General features: G+C 40.6%; 2 protein-coding genes across 2 annotated transcripts in view; one reads left to right on the top strand and one right to left on the bottom strand.

Annotated features, from left to right (window-relative positions):
* Window positions 1-26,847, bottom strand: part of LOC145449116 (ciliary microtubule inner protein 2C-like) — a 231,067-nt gene that overhangs the window by 130,654 nt on the left and 73,566 nt on the right. The gene's annotated exons all lie outside the window — the stretch shown is intronic.
* On the top strand, window positions 4,679-11,628 carry LOC145448974 (trypsin II-P29-like). The gene is made up of 6 exons (XM_080327432.1): window positions 4,679-4,763; window positions 5,413-5,611; window positions 6,841-6,944; window positions 7,014-7,172; window positions 10,283-10,403; window positions 10,753-11,628. The coding sequence occupies exons 1-6, from the start codon at window positions 4,706-4,708 to the stop codon at window positions 11,075-11,077; spliced, it is 966 nt and encodes a 321-aa protein (XP_080183558.1). The 5' UTR covers window positions 4,679-4,705; the 3' UTR covers window positions 11,078-11,628.

Genomic DNA, 26,847 nt, shown 5'->3' with positions numbered 1-26,847 from the left:
TATGTTCTCCAGACAAAAGACCTGAAACTAATTAGAACTCAAAGTATGATATTGGGAATTGAAAGAGAAATATAAATACTACTTCTAAAAGCGAAAAATATATTTCATGTCTTTAGTCCAGACAAGTTTCAAAGGTGGTATGCTAAAACAGGTATCGTATAAAGCTTAAAAAAAGTGAACGGAACCACGCAACCCCGCACCTAAATTGTAGGCGTCGTTACTTTTATGAAATCATACTGGTCACTTCATATTCACTGAGCGCGAAGCGCGACAAAAATTCTGGGTTTTACTCTCAATTTCATGAAAGTTAAATGCTGATACTCCGTGAAAACAGCCACAAAATTCATCAGGCTATCTTCCTGCTAGGAAGATTAAACTACCTCTACTTGACAAACTGAAAATAGCGAAAAGTAAGTAAGTAGTTCACAAAATGTTACGAAGTAGAAGTAGCGGATAAAAGGTCTACTTGAGTAAGCACCAGAAGCAGAGGAAAAGTACTCAAGTACTTAAAAAAAGTTGAAGTACTTCGTTACTGACCACTTCTGATCATGTGCAGGTGTGCAGTTGTGCACCTATGCCAGCTTTCTCAATTCTTCATCTAACGCAATTCTGTGAACTGAAAGCTTCATGTATTGCATAAGAATGACAATTTGACTTTATTTCTGAAATTATAGAAGTTTACTTCAATCTCTCCATTTCCCGTAGGGCAGGGGCGGGCAACATACGGCCCGCGGGCCGGATCCGGCCCGCGAAGGGATTTTGTCCGGCCCGCGGACAGATTTCCGTCTTATATGATAATGTGGCCTGCGGCTACAGTCTGCCGAGATTCCCGCTACTTGCTTACTATACGTCAAATTTTAGTGAATGTATCTTATTATATACATGTATGCGCAGTGCGCGCTGCGCAGCGTGCGGGGGTGGAGCTTACGCGTAAGTTCGTCGAAGCGGGAAGACTTGCATTATCGGCATTTACGATGTACTCAATCCTAATATCGTTTGTGGTAATCATGGTGTTTGCCGACTACAATGGTCATTTACACCAGGCCGATATTTCTTATTTTTGATTCTGTAGCCGCCGACTTGTAGCACGGCACACTTCTAGGCTTTTGTAAGACACCGCCTATGCCAGGGGTCGCCAACTCAAAACGGGTCGCGGGCCACTTTTCAATTGTCGTAGAAGCCGCGGTCTGCATGAATTCAATATCGAGATGAAATAGGCCACACAGTTGAACAACGACGCTATCTCGTCACCAACTCAGCCCTAATGAATTGATATCTTGGTAAATTTGGGGTACCGGGCTTATCGAACGCCTTGAAATCTTAATTAGTGATTGAACCATGTGTTGATTGATCAGAGAGAAGCAGACATGACAATGACAATGCTGTTCTCAAATCCACGTTGTCGGCGAGAAATGGCTTAGAAGGGACATTGCTGTCAATAAAATACATTCATTAAATATGATTTACACCTTGTATATGTGGATAAATGGGCAAATGATGTATCGATTCAGCAATCCGGCCCGCCAAGTACCTAATTTTTCTATATCCGGCCCGCCGACTGGAGAAGTTGCCCGCCCCTGCCGTAGGGGGTAGGGTGCCACCCGGATTATGAAAAATGTGTATTTAATAGTTTTACTGTGAATAAAGAATATTGCAATGGTTCAATTAGATTTTATAAAGTTATCCAGTTAATTCTAAATATAAAGAGAAAACACGTAGGCCTAGTGCATTTAAACACACGAAAATGAAAATGGTTCAATTCCCGTTTCTTTTAGTTTCGAACGCTTTGTCATATTGAAATACGTTATCAGTATCATTTGTTATGTTAATGTATTTTCCGCGTTCTCAGAAACTGGTTTTATAACCCCCAGTTTTGAAAGCTCTGACTTATGAAGATGCATCCATTGTTTCATACGACCCTCAGAAGAATGTTATAGGTAACAGGCATTTTTCTTATGGCCAGAGCTGCCTGCATGCAGCATAAAAAATAAAATATCGGCACTGTTAGCAATATATATTCCGTTCGTTAATAGAAGTTTCACATGACAAATAGGGCCGGCAAACTCGAGTAGCTGAGTGACCCGATTATGAATCTACATATATACAATTGTGTTTGAGCATTACCAAATATGGCGTCATGAGACCACAAAGAATATCAATGTTCTGGTTTGATCATGGCTTCACAGGTATGTGGTTTTCGCTCGACCAATCGTGGTTCACGGCGTTCTACAGTGGAGATAGTACTGAAACTATATTTTTCGTTGATAAATAATATCTTGGTGGCTATAGGAGCGTATAATTTCACTACTAGTAAAAATTATCTCTCAATACAGTCGACTCGAATCCTAAAATTTTTTCCTTGATTCAGATTCGAGTTCGCGGATCATTGTGCTCAGCCCAAGTCAGAAATAGCCTTCAATCTGTGTTTTGGCCTTCTCAACTTAACAATTGTACAGGTTGGTTTCTCCTCATTTAGAACGACATAGATCAGTGGTTTTCAACGTGGGCTCGTATAGGTGATTTGGCGAAAACGGACGAAGAGGGCGATGACGTTAAAACGGCAATTGGATATCCGGTCGGATTTTTACAATTTTGACCGGACCGGATCGGAGCCGGATCAGTACTTTTTCTGTTACGGCCGGAGCCGGATCGGAGCCGGATCACTACTTTTTTGATCCGGCCAGAATCTTTAATGATAAGCATGACTTCTATAACTATATAACTACCAACCAACCAACCACACGTAAGTAACCAGCAAGCCAGTGTGAACATAAACGAGGCATATTTATCAATTCACGGAACCTCCGTACCGAGTAGGGCCGGATTTCTGGCCGGACTTTTTCATTTTTGGGCAGAACCTGATTGGAGCCGGATCAGTACCTTTCCTGATACGGCCGGAGCCGGATCGGAGCCGGACCAGAGAATTTGTCGATCCGCTCCGCACTACCCGACACACACCAGAAATTATTCGTTGGTTCGAGTAGTACCTCGGGAAAATCGATTTATTTTTACAAGGAATGATATGATATGGGTATTTGTGCCCATCTGGCATAAGTTTTGACCTTGGTGTACATTGCCCCGTTCAGGTGTTTTGTGACGAGGAGTATTTCTTTTTGCATCACCTTTTTCTATCCCTTATCCGTCCACATTAGTTTTGCGTCTATTTCTATCAACATTTTCGATTCTTATCTTAGATCCGTTCTATGCGGCATGTTGCTGATAAATAGTTTTCTATTCCATCTCCTGATAGTTGAACTATAGAGAAACTATAGTTGAGCTATAGTTGAACCAATACGTGTAATTTGCAGTCGTGCCAAAATTCGGTTAGCTCATATAATTGAGGGAAAATCCAAATTTGCTATCCATTGCATATTTTCATTTTGGTTTCCATATTCGTAATTCATTTTGCATAATGCTATACGCACGTAGTACATCTCATCAAAAAACGTCTCCATAACGCATCGTTTACCAAACCTTTACGTCGAAACAAGGAAAACGTAACGGGATATAGGTTTTAACAAAAGAACTGCCCAATGAAGCGAAGCGAATTTTCCGGATTGGTCGGTATACAATCGAATCAACCATACAGTACTCGTACTTCTCGATGCAGTACAACCAAGGAGGGAGGCGATATTACGATTTATTGGTGAACAAATACAGTAACACTCAACCTAATTATTAAGTTTCGGAATACAATAATAACGTGTATAGGCCTAGTAGTCAGCTAGATGTCGCTGCGACATATAGCTTACTGATTCGCCGACATCTGGTGAATTCAGATCATTCCAAATGAGGACAAAGTACGTTGATGAAAGTGGATGCATACCATTGGATGATGACAATTCTATTACAGATCCAATGTTATTTGTGACTAGAGATTTGCACAATGATTCGAGTACTCGAATTTGAATCGAGTCATAATTTTATTGATTCGAGTCAAGTGGTGAGAAATTGTTGTTTCGAGTACTGAAGTTATACGTAACTTCTCACTGAGAGTTGATTTCCCAACGATAATATGGGTTTGCATAATATATTTTCCATGGTGGAAGCAAACACCGATTCCTCGTATCGCGGCATGCCGGACATGTAACACAAAACTACTCGCGTAAGTGTAACCGCCATTGCTGTGAAGTCTGGATCAACGTACATTGTTGTCGTAAAGAGAAATGAAGTAGGCATGGTCGAAAAGATACCAAATTACCTTTACTGTATAGCACATGTAATATATATCTTTTTGTTAGCATAACACGTGTATTTTCGAACTTTCCGCATCTTCCATGGTGTCAAGACATTATAATAAGTGATACTCGACTACTCGATTCAATTCGAAGTCGATCTCTTGTTTTTGTTGTTCAAAAAGTAAGGTACGGCCATACGAAAAATACCTATCACAGAGCACAATTTTCCGGTGGTCATATCACACAATCGCCACGACATGACACGATGGAAGTCTTTGAAATCAAGGGTTTTCGAATCTGTAATAAGTGGAAAACTAAATTTCGGCGGACGCGGAGAGGACGGGAACTTGATACAAATGATACTGAGAACGTCCCTTCAAGATAGGATTTTCGAAACTATGAACGAAACTTGATTCCAACCAGTTTCATTTTCTCGCTTTATATTTAGCCTGTTCTGGGTAACTATAAATACCTGGTTGCAAAATTATCAGTAAGTTATTCGTCGCAGTGAGTTTCGAGTAGAAAATATGTTGTTCCTGCTTGCGTGCGCTCTTTCAGCGGTCAATTTCGTCGCGGCTGTGGAGGGTAAGCTGAATTCTCGGTTATAATATGGGGATATGTGTGCATGGGACAGGGGTCGGCAACACGCGGCTTGGTAGCCGCGTGTTATTTAAATCAAATTGCCTATACAATGCATGAACAATAATTTATATGAATTAATATTTCCCTTTAGAGCACTGGTTCACAGCCTCCGGTCCCTGCTAAGTTCCCCGCCTATCCGCGAGATATATTGAAATTTATATATCTCAATAAAAATATTAGAACTTGGAAGCTTTTCCATTAATTAGAGACATGAAAGATAAAATTTTAAACTGATTGGAAAGTTCGCAACTGTCCACGGTCTAGACCTAATTTGGACGTACGTTACCATAGTGCAAGTGTTATGGGAAATTGTATAAAAGTAGCCAGCAACTCGTTTCGCACTAGTTATATGAGAATGCTGTGGATAATTTCAAACAGACTTCTTTACATTTCGACAGTGCAATTTAACGGCATGAACAGTATAACGGAGGTTTTGCAGCAAACAACAAAGTCTCATTTTTTTCGCCTTTTCGCCTGTCATTTATTTCGTCTGCGATTTCCTATGTAAATTGGCATGCGATAACTGAAGTGTACAACTGAAGTGTAGAACGTACAGAGACAAGAATAGGTTAATACGAATGTTATTTTTCAGATACCAGATTTGAGGTGACTGGTGGAAACCGTATTGCGGGCGATGGCCGAATTGTTGGTGGATCACCCGCAAGTGACGGTCAATGGCCTTGGCAGGTGGCAATTTACACGAGTTTGTCCCAAGAAAACTATACCTTCACATGTGGTGGAAGTCTCATCAGCAAAAATTATGTACTGAGCGCGGCTCATTGTTTCAATAGGTAAGTGTTTAGTAAACAGAATTGGCTACATATGTGTTGCTACTAGTGACTACGCATGTGCAAATCGAGTACCCGGGTGATTCGAATCTAAATCGAGTGTATCTTATTATGATGTCACAACCGAATGAATGATAGGAAGGGTAACAATATGTACTTCTTATGCTACCGCAAAGAATACAATGCCCTCAACGGCAATTTGAAGCTTTGTAATGCTGCATGTTTTCTAGGATATGATACGACGAATCAGGCTTTCAAAGCTACCACAGTGGAAAATACTATCGAAATGATAATTTCCGTTGATAAATTAACTCTCAGTGGTATGGAACGGATAATTTCAGCACTATAGTCACTAGTCATGTCCAAATCAAAATCTAGCTCTAAAATAATTTTTATCCATATTCAATCCAAGCCAGGCAAAAATCATCAAATCTGTTCAGCTTGCCAATGTAAATCCATACTCATCACTACCAGTGACGAGGGGGTGAGGTCCATGGCTGGTGAGGCACTGGCCCATTTAGAGCAGGAGGCCAATTTGCTTGCTAGCGGTGGGTCGCGAAGTAAATTCTGGTGGCGCACGAGGAATTTTTACATGTTAGTTATTTTATTTAACTAGCCAAATCTGCCAAACAATTAATCTTCTCACGATTTAAAGGACAGATGCCAGCAGTATTCCACCCCTGAATTAAATTATTTTTGCGACCACAGTGCGGTAAGGTACGTTCCCTTGCTCACAGCCAATGAATCAGATTTTCGCGACAGTCAATTAAAAAAGAAAGCGAAATTGGAAGGGGTGTTTTTGCGTAAGCCTTGAAATTGAAAATAATTCATTCCTCTCCTCAATGGCTTTGACGAGCGTTGATTGGAAAATTCCATCCAGTGCGATTGTAATCAGAAAACAATTTCTCGGGAACCTTTTTCTAACCAAAAGACGAATTAATACTTGAACACGCGCTTTCTCCTTTGCAATCTAATGCTACGGATATTCCTGTCTGGTTGATACACTAGTATTCTCAAATGGTCTCTTAATTTCACTTGTTAGCGTCTAATTTAACTCGTTACTGATACGACTCATTTTACGCGGAATTACATTACGTTCTTATACATTCCATTCGGTCATATCTCATGGTGGGTCGCACAATGAATAAATGCATTAAAAATCGGTCGCGGACTGAAAAAGGTTGGGAAGCACTGCGGTAGGCAACACTAAATCGAAACATCCTTTTATTCAGACCTAATATTACTGGCATATTACTGCGAATTGGAGTTCACGGTCTTACCAATCCGAGCTCCAATACTGTGGAACGGTACACCAACTCATATCGAATTCACGAGGGTATGCGCTTACAGATAGATTCAGCCTGTACAGCCTGTAAAACCTTACGCTATAATTTATCTCTCATAGATTACAACGCAAGCACGTATAAGACTGACGTAAGTCTCATATATTTCAACGATATTGTAACCTACAATTCCTATATCCAGCCTATCAGTTTACCGGCGGCAACAGTCACCGTGTCTGGGGGCGAATCTTGCGTTATTTCAGGATTCGGGGAAACTAATGGTGAGCACCAAGAGCACGAAGGTCGCAATCGTCTAAACTATATAGGCCTACCTTTCCTTACGAAACAATTAATTTAGTACAGGGTTTCTCCAACTTTTACAGACATGTACCCCTTGAAGATAGGGAAAATTGAGCTATAGTCTTGCCTTATATATGAAAAAAATATTAGACTAAATAGCCTACATAAACTCATAGCTAGAGCATATAGCTTAGGCTTACCAAATTTTGAGAATCTAAAAACAGGACACTTTATACAAACTTTTAGATTTGCGACACCGGAGAAAAATCCGGAAACATTGCTAAATTTACTTCAAGCTTGTAGTCGGTTGACTGGAAAAAGGTAAACTTTCCGATTCGACACCAGAAATACAGTCTTCCTTCATATTTTTTTATTGTTTGACTTTAAAAAAGCTGATTTTTTTAAACTTATTCCCGAAAGACCCGCTGATTCATTATTTGAGTAATGCGCCCTCAAGTTTACTATCTATATGAGTTGAATTTTCGCATGATCGTGATCTCGATGCGTGCAAAAAATCGGACTGGAGCTCCAGCAAATCTGTAAGTTAATAGCAGGGTTATAAGTAGGCTGGGAAAAATCGAGTACCTTAGTGATTCGATTCTGAATCACGTATTATGCTTCGAGTCAAGTAGTCGAGTATCACTCATTATGACGTCATATCAGAATATAATATACTATCCCAAAGTTCAAATTAGGGTTAGTTCGGATATCAATAATTTTCACTGTCCGGATAACGGTTATATCCGTATATTTGGAATTTAGCTAACCGGTTAACCGGATAGTTAATGCTAAGTGAGATAATCGATTTCACGAGGTCTGCATGACAGATGGATCGCAAAATCATTATGCAGTGTTTCTGTAGATTTATACGTACACGCGCATCAGTCAGTACGAGCGAATAGGAGAAAAATCACGCAAATTTAATGTTCGCTGCTTCTGCAACTCCCTCCTGATAAAGTACACTGCATCAATAGTGGCATCCTGTAGTCGGGGCCGGAGTTTTGTAACAAAGAGTCCAGACGTATTAAATGCCCTTTCTGCTTCCACAAAATGGGGATGAATATAGTAAGCAACGCTTCCTTTTTGCCCATTCTTCTGTTTAGGTGTCCAGTACTGGAATGACGAGTAGTTGATACTGGAATTGAGGCCGACATGATTGCTGGCTCTAATTCCTCCATGGGAAATTCACGTGATCAGGCCCGTAGCCAGCCCAAAAATAAGGGGGTGTTTTAAATAAAACGAGGGGGTTTCGATTTTTTTTAAAGAATTTAGTATCAGCGGAAATCAATTACGCTTGCACGCACGAACGTGTTTGCGAAATGCGAACATTCGATGGCATTCAGTTTCGCGATGTCACTCATTAATCACAATCGCTGATCATAATAGTCTTACCGGCATATTGTCTCCAAGCAACCAAGATATAGGAGCCAACGCATACCAGGCTCGAGAATCGATGGTTACGCCAGCGATTATATCGTTCGTACCATGCCTATTGCAGATGCGATTGTGTAGGCCAGCGATAATATCGTGAGCACCAAGCCAATGCAGATGCGATTATGTAGGCCAGTGATAGTATAAAGTCCAGAGCCTATTGTAGATGTGATTCTGCCAGCGAAACTATAGGCTTGTTGAAGACTCGAAAAATCAGACCAGCAACGATAGCCGAGTTCGCGGCAATCAATGACCTAATTTGGCTATCTTCTCAGCGGGAGATTGCGTCGCGTTACACACTGCATTGACGTATCTCGCTTATTGGCCGCGCGCAACACTGATAATACGACTTATTGAAGCTTCCTAAAAGTGTAAAACGCATTATTAACGATACTATTTTATCCGTTTAACCGGCAGATATATATCCGGATATCGGATAATAAAAATACCTGCGGTTAACCGGTTAACCGGTTAATCCAACTCTAGTTCAAATCAGTGATGAGCATCGGAGCGGAGTCGGAGTGGATTCGGAGCGGAGTTTTGCCGATTTTGTGACAGTCGGAGCGGATTCGGAGTTTACTACCGATATTTTATCGGATAATTTCGGAGTAATGTAAATTTTGTCTCCGATATCTTTGGATAGCTCTGACCAGAATACACTATTGATTATGATTACAAACCAAAACACAGACAGTTGACACCTTGTAAAGTTGTAATATGACGGGTAACATGCAAAAATGATTGCCAAGTGCATAAAAATCAGCCATCTGCACTGCAATTGGGGACTGGAGAGTAAACAATACTATGAGGCCAACCATATTATCACATGTACCATGTTGTACCATGTGTACCGTGTACCATGCTTGCCACAATTTCGGATACTTGACGAGATTCACCGGAGTATCTCGGAGTCTGGGATTGAGCTGTTGGGAGTCGGAGGGAGTTTTCCTCAGACACTAAAGTTGTCGGAGGGATTCGGAGTCTCGAAAACCACTATCCGCTCATCACTGGTTCAAATATGCACCTTTTCGGTCACCACAAAGAAAATAATGCCTGTTATCGATCAAATTAAATCTACTTAGGTATTTTCGATCATACCGATTTCATTGCCCTTTGTGATAAATGTTGTGGGATGATCACGACTTCGGATATGTGTTATTTTCAGTAATGTTCGTAGCTTTGCACTATTTGTCTCGTATGCTTCAATAATGCCAATCAAGGTTTCAAGGCTTCCACAGTGGAAATAGTATCGAAACTATAATTCTCGTCTCGAGTCAAGTCCATGTCAATTAGCGACGGGTGGAGTCCGAGCACAGTGTTTACTGTTTAGTATCCATTCAGCATTCAACTTCAACTACTTTTGGGTGACATCGAAGGCCTAGGATTCATAATAGTCATTATATGGTCATTTGTGTCATGCCAAACATGTTTATGCAAACAGATAAACATAATTTCCGGTCCTATTTTTTCGTTGTCGGTTTTGATATACGAGTCTTTATTAATTCATATTGATGTGTCGTGTCGAGTAATTTACCATTTGTGCGAAAATGACTCGAGTCAAGAGGAGACAACGTGGAATACGACTCAAGTCATGAATCGAGTCATTACAGCCATGTTAAATATCGTTCTACTGTTTTATTATGGTTTGTATCAAATGCAGGAACGGGACAGTCGATCGCTCAATTGCGTTACGCCAACGTAGATATTATCGATACAACCACCTGCAACAATTGGTATTCTGCAGACAACATTACGGTTACCAATGATCAAATTTGCGCAGGGTAAGCCGCCTTTTCTGTAACCGGATAGTATGTCTTCTTGGCATATGGCCCAGAATGAAAACTTCAGGGGAGTGGTCGGAAATTTCTGGAAGCCGCTATTTGCTCTCACAATGACATATTGGAGCCCACGAAAATGTAGTCCTGTTTAAAGATATTTTTGATCCATTTATGACAGAGATCGAAAACCTTTTTGCCATATGAGTTTACATGTTCTTCTTTTCTTCTTGGTCCACATGTTTTTAACAAAATTCCTATTTTTTATTTAACCTATATACCTATTGTAGCCAAAACGTGTAAATGTCAGCATTCCCGTTTCATTCACGTTTCGTTGTTTCGTTTTTCCTACTAGATTTGAAGCAGGCGGAATCGATACTTGCCAAGGCGATAGCGGCGGTCCTCTGGCTTGTCGTGTATCGAACAGCAGCGATTCGCCCTACGTCATTCAAGGAATAACGAGCTTCGGGGTCGGGTGCGCGCTTGCTCGCAGGCCAGGTGTTTACACCAGCATTCAAAGCTACGTTGACTGGATCGTCCAGCACACCATTTCGGAAACAGGAGAAAGAATACCCTTGATATCTGATCCAGGCAATGGTGCTATGTACCACGGACTCGCAGTTTACTCATGGCTGTGGCTTCTAGGACTACATCGTTGTGTACAACTTATTGTCGAGTAGGCTGTGCTAAGCATTCTGTTATTCGTGTTCAGTGTCCAATCCATTGTATTGGTTTCTAATTTGTACGTTAATAATAGTTTGAAACCTAATCCACATATATATATAGAAAAGGCCGCTTCAATTCCCTCTGTATTTGGAATAGCGATTAACTTACTAACGAGTGGTGTGTGACCTGTAGGTCACTAGCCTAAGTGAGGTCACAACTCGCCATATTCAATTTATCGCCGTTTCAGTGTGATATCGGTGAATGTTCGACACTTACAGTTCTGGTTCGCAACCTTTGCGTGTGTTTTGGAGTACAGCTTGCTACGTTTCGTTACTAATTGCGAATAGTTGCTGCAGAAGGCTTGACCTCTGTAAATTAAAATGTAGCAAACGAAAGTATTCACGATGATAATTTCCATTAAAATTATCGTATTCAAGACACTGCCGCGAGGATATTATTATTAATATATTTATTCACTGTAAAACTGGTAAATACACACACAATCGGGAGAGCAACCTGCTCCCCATGGAAAATGGCGACAGTGAAGTAAACTTTGAAAATTTCAGTGGTCAAGTTACAATCTCATTCCTATGCAATACACGGAGAAGTCAGATTACAGAATTACGGTCGATGAAGAGTTGGTACGGGTTGCAGAGGTAAAGATGATTGAAAATGAAGAATCGAAAATACAGAAATTATGCTGTGATTTTCGAATAAACGTGTTATTTAGTCAGGTGGTGCGTACAAGGCCTTCCGAAGAATATGTCCGGCGCCCAATAAAGTGATCTTCTCGATCATGTCGGATCGAACGTGTCCCGAAATTTTTGTGGTTGCATCGCCACATTTTCTCACATTCCATTTCGCGTTCTGCGTATTTTGATTGTTTTTCTGATTCCTTTTGTGATGTTTTGATCAGCTGGGTCGGCCATTTCAATAAATAAGCATTCTCTTTTCTTTTGAGCTTGATCATCGTATCTGGGCGTTTGCTCCTGATTTCACGGTCAGTTATGACTGGTACATTGGACAAATTTTTACTTGGTCGTTTTCCCTGACTGGTGCTGGACTATAGTCGTACCAATGTTTGTCGTGATGGTGATGTTGAAATGTTTGCATAGTTCAAGATGAATGTAGTGACCCATCCTGTTGTGTATCGAGGTGTATTCGGTTGCTGCAAGTGCGCCACAGGCAAACGTGAAATGTGCTACAGTTTCATGTTGGTTGTGGCACATTCTGCATTTACCGTCTGTGTATTTCTTCAGAATTCGTTAACGGTAGTATTTCGTTGGGAGCGATTTGTCCTGTGATGCGAAAATGAATGTTTTGCTTGCCGGTGTCAGACCAGAGCTGGACAGCCAGGTCCATGAAAGCTCGTCTACATAGAACTGTGAAGTTACCTTCTAGTGCTGTCCAGTGTCCACGAAGAGGCATCGACTCCCATAATGTTTCCCTCATTTTGAGCGGTGCGTGTTTGTATTGAACTCGCGATATTTTTGCAATTGTTGTGGGTTTGGCTATCGAATGTAAAAATTGAATGGCAACGATCGATTTCGCAGCTTTTATCCGACGTCCCATGAGTCGAACGGGGGTAGTAGGTGTGTTTCGGGTACCGAAATTCCGAAAATCACCAATTTCAATTCGATACTAATGATATATATGCAGAGTTCGAGGCCTTTCAAAATGTGTTCTACCAGCCCAGTTGATTCCATGGTGGCCAAAATGATATTTTTGGCCGACGTCCCAAGGGTGTGACAGGGGACCGGCGTTTGAGTGACTATCGAAATTTCGAAAATGATTAATTCCAATTCGATTCTAATGATATAATGTAGACTGTAGAGTCTGAAGTCTGATTTTATTATAAATCTGTTCTCCTAGCCGTCTCGATCATACCTTGAGCCAGAAGATGATTCTTACAGCCGCTGCGGGGCTCAAACCAATCCCTCACTCTCGAAATTCACTTCTTTCCCATGAGACATGGTCTCTAGAGCGGTATCATCGATACATTTCGGACAAGTTCCCTGCGAATTTTTCAGTGAATTGTTTCGTTGTAGGTACCTGTTTTTCTGCGAGAAATTGTTCTATCATAATCATGACTGGAATTACACGCGAAAACAGCAGTGTATACCTGCATTTTCCGCATTATCAAAGAAGAAATTCGACATAAATCGACGCTTTGTTTGATTCACACCACATTGGCGCTTACCGCCTATAAGATCATTTGCGCCCAGTACATTAAGTTCAGTAATGTCAGATGTCTTTTGCTTATGCTCTTTCAACTTGGTCTTTTGCTGTCATCTTTCTAGAGTTCGGCTCTCTCTTACTCTGGGCTTTTCAAGGGGCTGCATTTACAGCGGGATCGGCGATGAGGAGCCCAGATAAACCTCAAATATATATAAACATGGCAGAGCCCACACTCGAACCAGCATCCATTGGTGTCGCGACTGCAGTGTTTAACCAACTGCGCCACTCGCTTCCCCACGTAAGTCGACGTAAATCTAACAATCTTCCATGCTCTCTTGTTTCGATGGATATTTATATCATCTCGGTGATGTTACTCTAAGTCTTAGTGAAGACAGAGGTAGACCTACATATAACTGAAGAATGACTGCTAGGGCATTTCATGGCTCTTATATCGAGAAGCGCATGATGAAAAATTGTGATGTAGAAAACATTGTCAAAATGAAGCAACACGGTGTGTCACCAGCAGTGTACGCAAAACTTCAGTGTTGTCAGCCAACAACTGCTGCTGTTGAACGTTCTTTCTCCATTTTTGGCAAGCTACTTAGTAAGGACAGACACTTCCTATCCAAGCATGTAGGAAATTATCTTTCGTTTTACTATAACAAATTCCAATTATTCCTACCCTAATACGTCGTGTAATTATATTGGAATTCTTCATGGCTAGATTTTGGGGAAATAAAGTTTTTTCATGTAAGCATTTGTCAGTTTTCAAGTCAAAAACCTTTTTTTTTTCAGGCCAAACTACTTCGTAAGGACAGACAGTTCCATGAGTAGTACAATTTTTTACATTATGTGCGAAAACCCCTAATTTGCATACGTGAGGTCAAAATTTGGTTAAATTAAGTTTTTTTTGTACGTCAAAAAAGGTCAAAATCTTTCGTTTTTTAGGTAAAAATATCGCCTTGATCATAACGATATCGCTCTTGGGCGCTGAGCATCTCGAATAGAATAACGGGAGCATAGAGTTATGCCAACTTATATCGTATTCTCCTCGTGACTCGGGGTTGTTAGCCACTATATTTTAGGGGATAGTAGATGAATTTAATTAGTCAAACACTGTATTTTGTCAAATCATTTATTGGCAAATAAAGATATTGTAAATAAAGGTTAGCCCTAATAACGCATAAGAATGCCTATTAACTATTATCGACTATAATCATTCAATTTGATGCATATACTTTTTGATGAGGGGGAAAATGGTGCACCGACTGCACGGTTATTTCTCATCATGACGCGAGAGCGCCTTACATAGTGAAAAATTAGATTTACCGATACTAAGCATTGCCCGTATCGAATCGATACAATGAATGCTCGATTCACATTCGAGTACTTAAATCACTTAGCCCCGCCCCGCTCGTGGTAGTGTAACTTACTGCGTACGCTACACGCCATTTGAAGTACTCGAACTGCTATAGGGTGCCACGAACTATTTACCCCATTGAGAGGGTGCCTTGAGGTCAAAAAGATTGAGAACCAACGGCCGTTAGGCGATAAGTGCCAAATCTTTTTGTTTCATAAACAACAACAACAACAACAACAACAACAACAACAACAACCAACGGCGAGAAATTGCCGCAGCCCTGAGTGTACCGGTGAGTAAACATAGCATGAACAAGCCATTTGCGTCACAGAACTTCAGAATTACGCTGAACAAGAACGACATATTGTAAATTTATTCACTGAAAGCTATTCGAAGAGCTTCTTGGAGGTACAGAACTTCAATATACAATTAAATAGTATATTCATAATGAAATGAACCCGAATATTTTCGGCTGACACTCGTCAGGGGTAATCGTCAGCAACTAGTAGAGAATTGGAAAGAACATTGTATATCAACAATCGTATCACAAAATATGACGTCACCAGCATGAAATTTCGAATGAGAGAGCGTTCAATGTACTATTTTTAGGTGATACACGAACTCCTTTTGTTGACAGAGTTTTGGTTGGTGTATTTTGATAAAAGTTGATTCCACGTCTGCAGGACCGCATAAACCAACATGTCCCCAGATTTATCAGAACACGTGCGTCACGCGATGTGAAAAGCTCACCCTTAACTCATCCACTTAAGATTGATGCTGATCGATCAAAGGCAATTAATTCTGCCATCGGCAAACATCTGTTGGATAATCCGATTTGTGCGAATAATTATCGAGACGACCGATTTCGAATCGTAGGTCGAGGCCGTTCACAATTCCATTTGTGTGCCTTGGAATCAACTTTTATCAAAATACACCAACCAAAACTCTGTCAACAAAAGGAGTTCGTGTATCACCTAAAAATAGTACATTGAACGCTCTCTCATTCGAAATTTCATGCTGGTGACGTCATATTTTGTGATACGATTGTTGATATACAATGTTCTTTCTAATTCTCTACTAGCTGCTGACGATTACCCCTGACGAGTGTCAGCCGAAAATATTCGGGTTCATTTCAATATGAATATACTATTTAATTGAAAGCTATTCGAATATCCCATATTCTAACGTCAGTAATGCGGTGAATGAAATTCGAAATGTCGTAAATATTCTATCCACGTGACGTAATATTAACAACCAGGTCAACCAGTAGACTTGCCAAGTGTTTAAGGTCTATCTAGGCTCCTCCTCGCCATCTTAACCATGCACGAGGCGGTGACTTACTGAATCCTAGAAGGAGGCCGTGCTAAAAGTCAGCAGTTATGTGCTCATTAGGGTAAGTTTTTGTTGTACTAGAGTCATGAGAATGCTGGACTTATAACATTAACAAAAATATAATAATAAGGAGGAGCATTTTTAATTCCATAGAATTATGAGGGTATGAGACAGTGTTGGGATGACTCGAGTCATGACTTGACTCGAGTCAGGCTCGAGTCAACTTTTTCGTGTGACTTGACTTGACTCGAGCCAATTTGCAAAAATGACTTGACTTGACTAGGCGCTTCAAAATGTGGATTGACTCGTGGCCACAAATTTTCGAGTAAATTTCAAGTCATCAAGTAAACGGTCTCGATTAAATGACTGTGTCTTGTGCATGTTCGAATTATACACGATACGCCAGTGTCACTTGTGAGAGCAACCAGCTGATCCTCCATAGTTACATCACAAATAAACTGACCGCAAACGAAATCATCAGAGCTTGCGTTGTCGTAATAGTAGTAGTAGATTAATCTAATAGCAACGTATCGCTGTTTGTTAGACGGCTCGGTCCTTACATTGTACAGCGCTCACCTTTACCAACCCTCTTGTACGATTTAAATCGAACGAATATGGTTTATATTCTCGCGGATGTGTTGATAGTTAGTGGATTGTACGATATCAATTTCTTCAACTTCTCGAGGCTTCGTATTTGGTCCTCTATTTGGGCTGATATTAACAGAATGTAGCAGGTAGCTCAGAGTCGTCAAACTCAACTGACGTCGCGGGCCGGATTCGAATATTCAGATCACTCGTGGGCCGCACCAGTCAAATGATTCCAAAATATTACCAACTTTTAACACAATATATGCACCTTTTCGCATTCTCAGAATTGCGTGTCAGTGTCATCGATTTGCTTCTGACGATGACTGTATACAGAGGTGGTCAAAGTAGTCACCCTCGCTACTCAAGTAGAAGTAGAAGTAACGCCGGAATTTCTACTCAAGTAGAAGTAGGAGGGGTGGTTCACAAGTAACTAAGTAAGTAGATATTTTGCGCTTATTTTTGCCTACAGAACTGAAAACTGACAGGTAGAAGTAGAAGTAGTCAAAATCATAACTACCTAAAAAGTAGTTTGAGTAGGCAAATTCTACTTCAAGTACTTCAAAAAGTAGAAGTACTTCGTTAATGACCATCTCTGACTGTATATCACAACTCCGCTTTTGGGTGGCTATAGTGTGACTTATGAACACACTCGACATTTGCTATCTTGATGGAATATTTATTAAAAGTATTTCTTACTACAAATTCGAGAAATTTGCAGCTGGATAAAATACACGCATTTTTCAATCTATACTCAGAATTGCTTCGCGGACCGGATGAAATCATTTGGCGGGCCGTATATTTGACACCCCTGATGTAGCTATACAATTACTGACGTATTTTATTGCCAGTTATACGTGGGCGTGAGCGATACAACGCATTTTTGCATGTACATTTAATTTTATATTCGGTATTTGATTGAAGATAAATGACCAAATAATCTGCGTTTAGCACAGGTATTAGCAAAATGTAATGCTTTTGAATGATCAGTTGATCACTCATACTTCGAAAATTCAATTTGACTTGAATTGTGACTTGACTCGTGACTTGACTTGACTTGACTCGACTTGACTCGAATCACCTCCAAAAAACTAGTGACTTGACTTGACTCGAGTCACCTTCGAAAATCGATTGACTTTATTTGACTCGAGTTGACACGTGCAATGACTCGAGATGACTCGTGACTCGAAGGTAGTAACTTGATCCCAACACTGTTACAGTGTAATCAACTTCCCAATCATTTCATGCTCGGAAACTTCACAGAATGGATTGATTATTCGGTGAGTAATTTCTAATTGGAATGTATCCTGGAGTCTAATCAACATATCTTCATTCAATTTTCTGAGATGATTGATTTATTTTTCTCCGTCAAAAACAGGTATTCGAGCTGGGCCGGTAGCTCAGGTAAGCCTGAGAAGGTGATAGTGCCATTTTATCTTTATCAGGTTTCATCATTACTAAGAACGGATATTTTTTACTCATAAATTTTGAAATATATTCCCGTGAATTGGAAGCGATATCGAATCTCGCAACCTGAAACGCCGTGATCGCCATGGTCGCAGCACTGTGGTAAACCCACGATCGTTTGAAGCAAAGTAAAATCACGCATGCCAGTTTCTGTTAAAAGCCACCACACCTTGCAGTGAGGAATACCTTCTCAAATACTTCGTAGATCTCACAGCACACAATGAATCACGCTTATCCGGGATAATGCCGTCTGCTAAATTAGTCCATTGATGGGCCGGATCAACATTGTGAAGTGAAAATGGATTTTCTTGGTACAGTTGAATAAATAGATGGATGACCCTAAATTGCCCTGGCTGAATCGATTCTGCATTCTCATTGAGAAGTTAGCTGCCTTACTTATCAATCGTTTCAACACTACGCATCAGATCCCTTCTAAACCTACACCGCTCTCATTGTTCTCAGCGCCCCCAATCGCCAGCTCGCTAACGCCCCCAGGCGGCGGCGGCACCCATACACTTTGGGAACCACCGTTGTAGATAGTAAAATCTCCACCAACACAGTTCGATCACACTATATAGGGGTTTTCCTGACAAAATATTTCAAACATGTTATTATATATATTGCCGCAAAATGCGTTTTGAAATCTGGAAGCGTGGTTCTATACCACTTTTGAGAGTGAAAGCCATTTGTACAGAGGACATAATTTGAAGCTTTCTAACCAGAATGATCAACTAAATTCTTCTTTACGAGAGCTACTTACTACAACATGGATGAGCAAACTTTTGAGCTCGCGGGCCGCATTCAACATCTGAATCGATTCGCGGGCCTCACTATATAACATGGGATAAACCAAAACGCAATATTGGTAATTGATTATGTACAGTGATGACATGGAGATATTATATGTGCTTATTTAAAACAAACCAATCATTGCTTTGATGATATCGTACACGCGTGAGAAAGATAGTGGCGAGATTTCTTAGGCTGGTCGACCTCGATAACCGATTTGTTAAAACTATACAGATGGAAGTCGGTTGTCCCGATTCTTAGAACAGGATTGAAATTTAAATCTGTGAGCAGAGCAGCAATCTGTTCTTAAACTTTTTAAGACATGCCTTATGATGGTGAAAGATTTCCAGCCCCCTTATCGTCATATCATAAAACGCAACCAGGTTGCTCGCAAACCTAACGGATAGTTTGATGGCATAGAAGGTAACGACTATATACGAGAGAAATTCAGACTAAATACAGAGCAACAATTACAAAATTGCTGGTAAATCGCGCGGAGCACGAAAAATTTTTCAGTTGAGCTCAGCTTTCCGCCCCACTTTTGATGCTTTCACGCTCCCAGTATGAGAACCACTGTATTAGAATTATCATGGTGAAATATACAAAGAAATAGCTTAATCAAGTCCCTGCATTATTTCGATTTTTACTACGCATTTTATCAATATTTTAAAAAAGTTTCTTTAGGCTCTCGCGGGCCGCACAGAACGGTGTTGCGGGTCGCATGCGGCCCGCGGGTCGTAGTTTGCCCACCCCTGTACTACACGGAGGCGGTCAAAGTAGTCAACGTCGTTACTCAAGTAGAAGTAGAAGTAACGCCGGAATTTCTACTCAAGTAGAAGTAGAAGTGGCGGTTCACAAGAAAGTAAGTAAGTAGGTATTTTACGCTTATTTGTGCCTACAAAACTGAAAACTGCCGAGTAGAAGTAGAAGTAGTCCAAAATCATAACTACTTAAAAAGTAGTGTGGGTGGAAAAAATCTACTTCAAGTACTTCAAAAAGTAGAAGTACTTCGTTACTGACCACCTCTGGTACTACAACGTTACAGATTGGAGTATTTGGTTGTATCAAGTTTGATTGGCTTAATTGGATACTAATTAGTTATAATTACTGGTTGAAAGCTGTATGAACGCCTGAAAAGTTACCATACGACGGAATTAAAGCTGTGTGTGAGCTACGCCTGAAAGGTAGCTACATACGACGGAAGAATTGGACACTGTTTTATCACTAGTTGTCGTACACTGGCATCTCTCCCTGACAATTTGCAAGTGATAGCTGCATATGATAGAGGAACTGAACACTGTATTATCACAAATTGTTGCACACTGGCACCTCTGCCTGACAATTTATAAGTGATACTAAAGATATAGGTGACCCTTATAGAGGGCATTGTGTCTTCACAATCTATACGTAGCTGTCATAGCTATATATTCAGGTGTAAACCCTGTAAAACCCCACAAACGTCACAAACTGCTTTTTTGACAAAAATATCTAGCACCAGGTCATGTTATTATTGATAGAATGACCGAGAACGACATGAGGGTTCTTCATAGTCAATTATCTATTTATGCGCAGTATAAAAAAAGAAAGAGCTGCGATTTTTCTCCTAGGAAGTGAAATATTCCATGGTAAATACAGTGATTTTGTGCTTTTTCAGGGGTGTAAATTAGGGTTACCATATTTTGGATCTGAAAAGAGGACACTTTCTCAGAATTGTCAGACTTGCAAAACCGGTGGAAAATCCTGAAAAAATGCTTAATTTTTCTCACTTCGTAGTCGGTTGACTAGAAAAAGAAGCTCAACTTTCCCGCTCGGCGCCCAAAATACGGTTTTTCCCTTCACATTTTCAGGTGGTTGACTAGAAAAAAATTATGTCAACTTTCTCGCTCGGCGCCCAAAATACATTTTTTTCCTTCATATTTTCAGGTAGTTGACTAACAAGAGAGGTCATCTCCGGCTCAGCTCCCGTAATACCCGCCTGAGCGTTATTTCGGTGCTGATTTACGGCATCTCAGTCGATTTCGGGCGTAAATTTGACCTAAATTCTCACAAAAGAGGACAAAATCTCAAAAAAGAGGATAAAAGGGCGTCCTCCGAGGACGCTTTCAAAAAAGTCAAAAAAGAGGGCAAATCCTCTTAAAAGAGGACGTATGGTAAGGTAACCCTACTGTAAATATCTTCTGAACAAGACCCAGTCTGGCAAAATAATGTGATATTGGTAATCAGCAACCTCGAAAACCCCAGAAACGGCTCTAAATTTTATTTCTTCATTTTGTTGACCAGTGTAATTATGTAGAGTGTCGACAGACTAGCGAAAATTGAGTTTGAGAATCATCGTAACTTATTTTTCCAATGTGCCGTGGGACATATACCTACTGACGAATCATTTGCTGCTTAAGACCTGCGACTTTGAGTAAGTGAATATAAAGTAAAACTTGGAACGCAGCTTCGTACTGTAAATATTCAAGTTTTCTGATCAATATGATCATGTTAACATGCCCCCATGCTATCCGATTTGACGTGCATAACATTAATTATTAGCGGTATCTTGAATAAAACACATGTCCTACGCCAAATTATGTTTGACAAATCATTAAAATTTAACTTTGTAAACGTACTGTGAAAATCAGTATCAGAGTAATATACGCATATACGCGTATTTCTTCGAATCTGAGTATATGGGCAATGTGGCAAGGTCAGAACAGATATGCTTTGCTACCATCGCGTTGACTTTGAATCAATGTCGTAACGGTTATGATACATTTTAACTCGATTATCATTTAACTCGATATCATTTAGCGGAATCGAGAAATGCCTGCATTCTGCCTGGCAACGCTTGCACGTGCCCTGGCCGTACGTATGATATTTGCGGGTTATTGCTTTATATCTGTATGGCGGGTTGTGGTCGCGTACAGCGATCAAAGATACTGGGCTCTTTTGCTGCTGAACCTTGGCCTGTTGGTGGAGAGTTACATTACTGCGCGCGAAAATAGCGGAGGGGAATGGAAATGGTAAGAGAATTGGTTAACACTTGCGTTGCGTTAATCTTATAATGATGATAGTTGTTGTTTGGTATTCATGATGTTGCGCAATCGATGTATTCGGCATTTTACACCAGACCGGTATTATTTCTTATGATTCCGAAATTGTCGGTCAATATTACACAGCCGTAGACGGTGTGCGGCTTGTTCAGTAGACCTATATCTCGGTATTGTTGGGATCTAGAAAGTAGATTAGAAGGTGATAAACCAGAGGTGGGCAAACTACGGCTCGAAGATCACATTGGCATGTTTGGCAAAACCTTCGATAAATATGTCAATTGTCATGTCGCCGAAATAGCTCGCGCCAGTTCATCATGCCGTTGAAATTTGACTCCCGCGGTACAAATGCGACCAGCAGAGGAAAATATTAAGCTCCATGAAGAATTACTAATTGGAAATCGCACGTGTCTCAGCAATGATTTTTTTTAGTTTGTTGTGGTACATGTGAGCGATAACAATAAATTTTGAGTGACAGCAATTTATAATGGAGGTCATAAAATAGCAGTATGATTCAACAAAGTAATCAATAATAATTGGCTCAATATATGTCAAGAAGACTAAATACGTGTCCTAGATATTTGAATACACCGGTTCATCAGCTCTATACCGGTAACTGTGACAATGATAACGTAAATCATGTATGCAATATGCAGGTAATACTATTATTACCCAAATTCACTAAGTACCTGCTGGATTTTTACGCCATAAATACCACAGCATAGCATTATTTCTGTGAGTGAAATTTATGCAGAATTGCGCAAGAATCCCCTATAGGGTTTGTTAACCACCCAATAGATGCCATAACGTCGTTTTTTACCATGTGTTACTGTATCTTTTAGGGGAGTATTCTGTTAACTCATGAACATTTTGCGTCGACCAATTTTTTCAGGCTACACAACTGTAGGTATTATCTATCTGTCTTCGGTTACTTCATATAATCTAATAATAGCTTGCGTTTCGGCTTATAATTACGATTTTACTATAGTGCTGCCCACGACTGGATTCAGATGTTTCTTGCGGCCCGCGAGCTGAATGGTTTGCCCACTCCTGTGATAAACTTGTGAGCACCATTGCCCTACGGTGTTACGATTTCTGCGAGGATCTACGAAATGCCACTGAATCCATTTGTTCAAAATATTGGTCATCCATATGGATATAAATCCATTTTAGATTTGCAAAGCGGTAACATTCATTGAAATAATGATTTGTGACCGCGTATTCGTATTTTGTTTATGTTCATACTGCCGAAATTCAGGCACAAACGATTTCCACTGTATATTTAGATGAAGCTGGAAGGGTTTTACCGCACCAGGTATATTGTCGCTATATTGCAGGTTCTCCCCGGCAATGTTTTGCTTTATTGCCGCCGGCGTACCCGGTGTCTGTTTGCTCGAGTTGCGCCTGATGGAAGTACGTCACCAACAAGCGAAACAGATGATGATGCATACGCATTATTCAGTGGAGAAGACCGCCAGTGAATTATTTGGGGTAGGCAGAGCAACTAAGCCCTCATCCACGCTAAGCCTCTTGGTATTTATTGATCCCAAATACAATCTGCGATAGTGAGTGCTGGTATGCTCTTCAACCTTTTTCAGCGTGGTACACCCTTTTATCGTTTACTCGAATCTCGTACACCCCTGACCACATAACACACTGATTCCGTATCGTAAGCCTGAACCAAGGGTATTCAAACTTTTTTCTATTCATGGCCGTACTTCGATTCCATATATAACATACTGCCGCATTCCGGCGGAGACTCGTCTTGGCCCATTTGGACGTCATATAATGGTAAATTGGCTACTGGGAAATTCGCACCGCCGAGAGCCCATCTGGTGTTCTGTGCCATCACTGATTTCATGAGGTATAGCTAACGCTAAAAGTTTTTCATTCTAGCAACAGAACACCTCCGCATGCGTATTAGCTCCACGCCAAAATCGGGAGTAAATAAATGCTTGAAAACATTATCTGAAAAAATTTCCACCTGGAAAATTAATTTCGTCGATAATATTGGTTGTTTCGTATTTACGGTCAAATATGTATCCAATATTAGCCCATGTGATCAGATTAACGCGGTAGAGCTGATGGAGGGGGCTTGTTTGAAAATTTGGGGTGCAAAATTAATGATGGTTCCGGTTTTTATTATTCACTTTGTTGAATGCTGTTATTTTTGGAGTGTAGGCACAGTCGAATTATATATTGGTCCAGACGTAAGAGAATAACCTTCATTGGGGTCACGCACACGATTACGGGTACATCATTTTCCAATGTGGTTCGCATTTGTGCGGTGGGGCGCAGGTTATGCAAATATATTTACAACAAAAAGTTCAAGTCACCCTGCTGAATCGCGCCAGGCGTGAGTAATTTTTTCAAGTTTAATTAAAATCACTCAGATAGTTGGGAAGCAATTCTGTAATTGAAATTGCGTACTGACAGTCGCCAACACGCGATAATTTAATTCTGTGTAGAGGGCCACATAATTACTGCTTAACGTGTGCAGATTGGTCAACTTTGGCCTGTTGAAACAATATGAGTAAAAGGCTGCAACGTATTGGAAATGCAAAGTCATACTCAGCGCCCGAGGTTACCGGACCACCATCTAGCGCAGTGGTTCTCAAACTCGACCCCCGAGACATCCTGGCTACTCACTGCATTATGTGCACTGCGCTATTTATAAGCATCTCGCTGGACGTTCCAAATAATTCAATATGTGTGAGCTCTCGCGGCGGTTTCCTCAATAATCATTATGAACAGATTTCGCAAGCTGAAAACATGTTAACTCCGTCGTGTTACAAGGTAGCGTAATGGTGGAGCGTCCGGCATCTTCATCCGTAGGTCTTGCGGGTTTCGCTCCCAGGCAGGGTACGATAAAAGCCTTGATTAGTAATACTGTTATCCATGACTTCCCCGCTTGGCGCTCAGGTGTTACTGGACAAGCGTGAAGGGGTGGTGCAAGACTTAAAAAGCCTAAAAATGCTATATCTGCACCTTTCTTGTCTAACGGCATATGCACGTCATGCACTCATGGCATGCATGTGCACAGATCGTGTGTATGTATATCATGAGTCGGTGTACATTCCGCAAAAAAGATCAAGGACAAAAATCCTTTTCTTCTGCTCCGAAAGGAACCGATAAGTCCATTACCAACGTGTAAATGATGAGGAGAAGCATTATCTTATGACGGAATGTAATTCACAAGCAACGTACAGCTGATATGAGCATTGTACAATATCGCAGACGCGGTGAAAATGTTCTGAAACGTAAACTTGCCTATTTATTGTGAAAGCTAGTCATTGGTCTATTTTAATGCGGATCTGGTACACCCTTTTAAGATTTTGGTACGCCCTGGGGTGTACGATACATCCGGTTGAAAATCCTTGAATGATTATACCAACCAACCAAGGATATGTAGATATCCCAGCAACTAACAAACTAGTCATTGGCCTGCAGAACATGATGAAACATATTCAATTAAAATATAATTATATTATATCTTTACACTAGGATTTAACTTACGGTTATTCTACGAGACATCACGCAATCTTGGTTCAGAACACGAAGTTCCGCTTCACCAAAAATCTAACCTGTCATTAGCAATTGATGCGGTATTATATCGAGGTTATATTGGATCTGCTAAATGCCGACTAATAATAATTCTTAACTGTAGTTTCTCAAACCCTCAGTTTCGTGTTTCAGGTGTACATACCGATATATCTCGACGATTTTGGATGGGCATTAGCTCTTGAACAGTTGATGATGCTGATTCTCATCTGCTGTAGAGGACTCCTTCCGCGAGGAAAGATATCTAGGGAACAAATGTCGCAGTTACTTCTGGTACATATGGGCATGGCCGCAGACATTCTTGAGTTACTCACTGTTTTCAACGAAGAAAAGGTATGGGTTCGGCAATAATAAAGGAGCTGTGTGGATTTTCTATTATTGAATAATTAACTAATCAGCGATGAAGTGGAGGTGGTACGTTCCACTCCTGCCCAGTGTTGGGATCAAGTCACTACCTTCGAGTCACGACTCATCTCGAGTCATTGCACATTTTGACTCGAGTCAAGTCAAGTCAACCGATTTTCCAAGGTGACTCGAGTCAAGTCAAGTCAATCGTTTTTTGCAGGTGACTCGAGTCAAGTCGAGTCAAGTCAAGTCACGAGTCAAGTCACAATTCAAGTCAAATTGGATTTCCGGAGTGCGAGTGATCATTCAAAGTCATTACATTTTGCTAGCTGTGGTAAAGGCAGAATAATTGGCCATTTATCTTGAATCAAATACCGAATATAAAGTTAAATGTACATGTAAAAATGCGTTGTATCGCTCACGCACACGTAGAACTGCTAATAAAATGCGTCAGTAACTGTATAGCTACATCTGATCTGGGGGGGGGGGGGCAAACATAAAGCCCGTCAAATGATTTCAACCGGCCCGCCGAGCAATTCCGAGTATAGATTGAAAAATGTGTGTATTTTATCTATCACATTTCTCGAATTTGTAGTAAAAAATACTTCCAATAAATATTCCTTCAAGATGGCAAATGTCGAGTATGTTCATAGGTCACATTATAACCACCTGACAGCGGACTTGTGATTTCTAGTCATCGTCAGGAGCAAATCGCTGACGTTGACACCCAATTCCGAGAATGCGCAAAGGTGCATATAGTGAGTTAAGAGTTGATAATATTTTTGGAATCATTTGACTGGTGAGGCCCGCGAGTGATCTGAATATTTGAATCCGGCCCGCGACATCAGTCAAGTTTGACGACTCTGAGCTACCTGCTACATTCTGTTATTATCAACCAAAATAGAGGATCGAATACGAGTCTCGAGAAGTTGAAAGAAATTGATATAATACAATACACTTACCATCTACACATCCGTGAGAATATAAACGCATAAACTATATTCGTTCGATTTAAATCATACAAGAGGGTTGGTAAAGGCGAGCGCTGTGCAATGTAAGGATAGAGACGTTTAATAAACAGCGATACGTTGCTATTAGAAAAGTCTACTACTACTGTTACGACAACGCAAGC

Source organism: Botryllus schlosseri, chromosome 10 (genome assembly GCF_051294905.1).
Source record: "Botryllus schlosseri isolate E-star chromosome 10, Bs_hap1, whole genome shotgun sequence".
NCBI lineage: Eukaryota > Metazoa > Chordata > Ascidiacea > Stolidobranchia > Styelidae > Botryllus > Botryllus schlosseri.
The sequence above is the reverse complement of the archived record's forward strand: the minus strand, read 5'-3'. Positions and strand labels throughout refer to the sequence as shown.